Source organism: Cornus florida, unplaced genomic scaffold (assembly GCF_030987335.1).
Source record: "Cornus florida cultivar Cherokee Brave unplaced genomic scaffold, ASM3098733v1 CherokeeBrave_3.0.0_Hap2_Chr06, whole genome shotgun sequence".
NCBI lineage: Eukaryota > Viridiplantae > Streptophyta > Magnoliopsida > Cornales > Cornaceae > Cornus > Cornus florida.
In genome coordinates, this window is record NW_026775576.1 from 90,629,863 (window position 1) to 90,635,570 (window position 5,708).

Here is a 5,708-nt window from a genome sequence, read left to right on the forward strand (position 1 = left end):
TATATATAATATACATATATATAATATATATAAAAAATTTTGAAAAAAAATTATATAAAAAAAAAAAAAAAAAATTCAACCCGTCAACCCGACTCAACCAGTCCAAAAATATTTGGTCCGAGTTATGACCATAACCCATGTTGAGTACAATTCAAGCTGACCTAACCTAACCCAACCCGATTCGGGTTGAGGTTGGATTGGGACTGGGCTGAGTTGGGCCAACCCAAGTTGCAGCCTTAGTTCTTACTAATATTCACTCCTTCTCAAAAAAAAAAAACAAATGTACACATTTTTTATTTTTTGTTGCCTTGAAATATTTGAAAAAGTTTAAGTACTATATTTTGTATCATTACCAATTTAATATTTTTACATTAAATTTATAAAAAGTAAACCATAATGTTGTGTTTGGTGTGCAAAAATTAATATTACGTTTGATGTGCATGATTGGAATGTCCATTCCAACCATTCCTTTGTTTGGTATGCAATTTAAAGTGGGAATAACCATTCTACGACTAAACCTATGGAATGATGATTCCATTCCCAAGTAAAAAAAATTTAAAATTTAACTTACCAAAAAATCCTCATGTTCCAAGTCGAAAAACTACCACTGCCTTCTACCACAACCACCACCATTGCCACTGATTTTCACCATCGTCCACCGCTTTTCACCACCACCACTGCCATCTCCTTTCACCATCGATACCGCCTTCTTTTGTCGCAAACACCACCATCGCCACCGCCTTTCACCACCTCCATCGCCTTTCACCATAACCGCCACCCTCCACCGCCACTGCTACCGCCTTTCACCATAACCACCACCTTCCACCGCCTTTTACCATAACCATCACCTCCACCGCCATCGCATTTCACCATAACCACCACCGCCATCGCCTTTCACCATAACCACCACCGCCTTTCACCACTGCCATCGCCAATGTCTTTCTCCACCACCACCGCCGCCGCATTTCAGCACCGTTACCGCCTTCCACCACCACCGTCTTCCATCACTATCGCCGCCACCTTCTTTCACCTCCGCCACTGCATTTCACCACCACTGCTACCACCGCATTTTAGCACTGTCACCGCCTTTTACCACCACCACTTTTTATTACCACCGTCACCGCCTTCTTTCACCACCACCACCACCACCTTTCACCACCTCCACCTCCTTTCATCACCACCACGACCACCTTCCACCACCACCGCCACCGCCTTCCACCATCTTCCACCAACACAAGCACCACCGCCTTCCACCACCGTCACTGCCTTCCACCACCACCAGCGCCACCGCTTTTCACCACTGCCACCACCCGCCACTGCCGTCGCCTTCCACTACCACCCCCACCACCTTCCACCATCACCACACTACTACTAACGCCTTCCAACAGCACCGCCGCCACCTTCTAACAACACCGTCGTTGTCGCCTTCTATCATTGCCACCACCACCACCACCTTCCACTACCATTACCTACACCACTACTATTTTTCATCGTCACCATCATCCACCACTACCATTGCCACCATTTTTTTAAAAAAAAATTATAGAAGAATTTCATTTTGTTATTTTAATTTATTTGTTACTAAAAGTGATATTTTGGAAAACACAATTTAAAATTTATTGCATTCTGAATTTTAAATTGGTCCAACCAAACACTAGACTAGTTATTATCATTCAATTCCTACGCATTTCATATTTACAACCAAACAACATAATGAGAATGGTCATTCTATTCTATTTTCATTCTCATTCCATTCTCATTTGCATTGTATTTCATTCATGCACACCAAACGCAGCATAAATAGAATGGAATGCCCATTCCAACCATTCCTTTATTTGGTATGCAAATTCATTCTAAAAGAGGTACAGTTTAGTCATTTCGCATTTAATTAGTTTTTTATCTATTTTTTTACTAGGGATATTTTAATCATTTCAGCATTCAAGTCTTTATTTGCTCTAAATTATAATATTAAGAGCATCTCCAACCGTTGTGCATAATTTTTTTGTGCGAATTTAATGTGTCATAATAGATTTATACAAAAAATTTGAATTATTTATTTTTAGTTACAACGGTTGTTTTATATCTTTTGCGTAAAAATATATCCCCTAATAACAATCAACCAGTATCATGTCTGGATCCCACATAATTTTTACAAATCTACTTAATATAGGGTTGATTAGTTAATGGAATGAGAAATAGAGAGGAGAAAATAAATATATTGATATGAATGTGTAAAAAGGTTGTGTAAAATATATACACAATAATTTTTCACATTGGTGACGTGGCAGTGTATATTAACAGCTGCTGGAGATAAAAAAAAATAATAATAAATAAATAAAAATAAATAAAATAAAATTACATATCATACATGGAAGTGTATATTTTACACAAAATAGTATTTTAACAAACTGTTGGAGATGTTCTAAACCTATGGAATTACCATTCCATTTCTAAGTAATTTTTTTTTAAAAATCAACTTCCCAAAAAATCTTCATGTTTCAAGTCCAAAAACCACCACTACCGGAAACCTTAGCCTTTCACCACCACCACCCCGACTTCCACCACCACCGCCATCGACTTTCACTAACACCCACAGTTTTCCATCGTCACCACCGCCATCATCTTCCTTTGCCACAACCATCACTGTCACCGCCTTTCACCGTTATCAGCTTTCACCACCACTACCATCTACTACCTTCCATCGCCGCCGCCACCACTGCCTTTCACCACAGCCATCGCCACCACCTTACATCGCCGCCACCACCGCCACCGTCTTTCATTGCCGCCACCACTTTCCATCACCACCACTGCCATTGCCGCCTTTCACCACCACTATCGCTATTGCCACCGCCTTCCACCACTACAATCGCCACATTCTTTCACCATCACTACCGCCACTACCTTCCAACACCACCACATACTACCATTTTCCACCTCCATCACTATCGTCACCACCATCCATTGCCGCCATTTATTTTTTACTATTATAGAATAATGTCATTTTTTAATTTAATTTATTAATTTGTTACTAAGAGGGATAATTTGGAGAACTCAATTTGAAATTTATTCATTTCTAAATTTTAAATTAGTGTAACTTCTTATAAATTTCATATTTACAACCAAACAATAAAATGAGAATGAACCCAGTGGATTAATTTGGTAATTCATTCACTACTAATATAATATAAAAATATTAAAACTCATCATCTTAAAAAGTTAGATTTTAAAAAAATGACGTTTATTTGGGACAAAAGGAGTACAGAATAATAAATAGATAAAAAAAACTAGTAAGTTCAATACGTCATTCCACAATACCATTCAGTGTTCTAGTTGATAGTTTTGTAATTCGGAATAAGTTCGAGTTTTTGGTTGCCGACACAATAATCGTTAAATTGAAAATTTACTATTTTGCACTTATAAGTTATTTTATATTAAAAATACTAGATTTACATTAAGCAAATTCTAGATTGCTATTCCAATTATTAGATTTAATTTTTTTGATCTTCTTATTTGGGAATCTTGTGTTTTATTGTAATGTTATTACAATAATATCAAATCTCGAAGTTCCAATTGAAAATTTAATTTGAATCTTATTATTTTTTGCAAAAAAGAAAAACTTTCATCCCCACCCCGTCCTACCAGCCTCACCTTGTTTTGGGTGGGGACGGGGGAGCTCTGATAAATGAGGCGAGAATGGAGATGCGATCACCGTCTCGTTATCAGTCATACTTGAGCCCGATTTGAAATGAAATTTGAGTTCTTAGGGTTCAATCCACGGGTGTGAGTCCAATTTTTTTTGAAATGAGATCGGGTTGATCCGAGTTGCAACCCGTGGTTATAAAATATCACACTTGTGGGTTCAATAAAAAAATTAAAATCTGCAATAACTAGAATATTCGCATATACAGATAATAATAATAATAAATCACGCCAAATCCAACAAACAAATACTATAAGGTCGGCCGAAGTACAACCCATGACAACCATACAATACCGGAATCTTAGGAGACATCTCATAACACCACCACACCAACTTCTCTCTCTCCTCTCTCTCTCTCTCACCTAATCTATTGTAGCTGTGCCCCAGCTTGGTTTCCCGTCGGTTGAGAGAAGAGGAGGGAATTATACCCCCTCCCCTCCCTCTCTCCGCCCAATCTCTCCACCACCCAAAACAAACAAACAAACAATTACTATGCAATTGCAAATTCTCTACGTAATACCATCGCCGCCGCCTCCACCACCATTACCACCGCTCTATGAGAAAACTCATCCCCATATTTAGCAGCACCAACGTCACCCAGACGACGCTTCTCCCATCTACCTTATCACCCCCATTAAATTCATCTTCCATTCACGAAGATAATGAAAAACATGGATCATCCACCATCTTCCATCCTATACCTCTCAGCGAATCGGCTTTCGACTTAGCCTCCATCTCTCTCATCTCCGGCCTCCTCCTCCTCTCTCTCCTCTCCGTCGCCTTCATCTTCCACCTCCGTCTCAAGTCCCGCCGCTCCCACCATCTCCGCAACTTCAACTCTCTCTGGACCGTCCGATTCCTCCTCGTCTCCTTCAACATCCTCTGGTGCTTCACCGAGATCCTCCGCCTACCCTTTTTCCGCCGCCGCTATCTCTACCCATTTTTGCCCTCTTTAAGCTTATCACAACAAGCCAGCCTCTGCAAAGTCCATGTCGTCCTCTCTCTAGGCTTGTTTAAACCAGGTTTCTTAGTAACCCTCCTTTTCCTCGTCAACGTTTCGGTCCACAAACGAAACCCACGTCAAATGTGGGCCATCACTTTCGTCCTCATCGCGTGTTGTCCCATCCTCTTGCTGCAGACATTGCTGGCCTTCTTTTCGCCGTCAAGGGTGGAGGATTTGCCGGGTGTTTTCCGGCGGAGCTTCGTGCTTTCGAAGGACGGGTTGGGTAACAAAATGGTGCTCTGCTCGTACCCTCTGTTGAACACCATTGTTTTTGCCGCGTTTGGAGGTGCTTACGCTCTTTGGTTCTTGTTGTCTTGTTGGAGGGTCGTGTCTCTGGTGATCAACAAAGGAATTAGGGTTAGGATTCAAGTGCTCTGTTTCACCGTCATGATATCGCTGCCTCTGCAAATCTTGGTCTTGGCTTTTTCGGCGTTGTGGATGCCGGACAAGCCCGCCTACCGGTGTCTCATGCTCATAATGTGCCTTAACGCGACAGTGGGAGCCGCGATTGGGGAGGGTATTTTGGTAATTAAACCGATAGCCGACGCATTATCGGCCAGCGGAGATTGTTGCCGGTGGGCCGCCGGTGGACGCGTGTGTCCTGATGTTGACAAGGAAGAGATGCTGGATAATGGGAGTTGATAGCCCCGACCCGAAAGTCTTGACAACGAATCGAGGGCATTTAGGTCAATTCACTCGATGGTGAGAGACAAAAAGGGCATGACAGTTCCGGAACATCATGGTCTTTTTACATCTAACTGTGGGCATTTTGGTCAATTTACATGACGAGGACATTATGGTCTTTTAACGAAATGAGGGCATTTTGGTCAATTCACGAATTACATCCTACGAAAAACGGCAAGCTATAAATTTGCTACGAAAAACGGCAAGCTATAAATTTGATGTCTCTTGTTTGTGATGTGCCCTCCATGCAACTAGTAAAAGAGGTTGGTTAAAAAAAAAACAAAAGGAGAAAAATCTGAAGTCATACGTATGAAGTTTTTC

At 41.0% G+C, this 5,708-nt stretch overlaps 2 protein-coding genes across 2 annotated transcripts; both read left to right on the top strand.

Annotated features, from left to right (window-relative positions):
• The first annotated feature begins 934 nt into the window (after window positions 1-934).
• Window positions 935-1,375, top strand: LOC132314564 (formin-like protein 14). The gene has a single exon (XM_059813410.1). It carries the CDS (start codon window positions 935-937, stop codon window positions 1,373-1,375), a length of 441 nt encoding a protein of 146 aa, XP_059669393.1.
• Window positions 1,376-4,256: 2,881 nt separating this feature from the next.
• LOC132314566 (uncharacterized) lies at window positions 4,257-5,345 on the top strand. The gene has a single exon (XM_059813411.1). The coding sequence runs from the start codon at window positions 4,257-4,259 to the stop codon at window positions 5,343-5,345; it is 1,089 nt and encodes a 362-aa protein (XP_059669394.1).
• The last annotated feature ends 363 nt before the right edge of the window (window positions 5,346-5,708 follow it).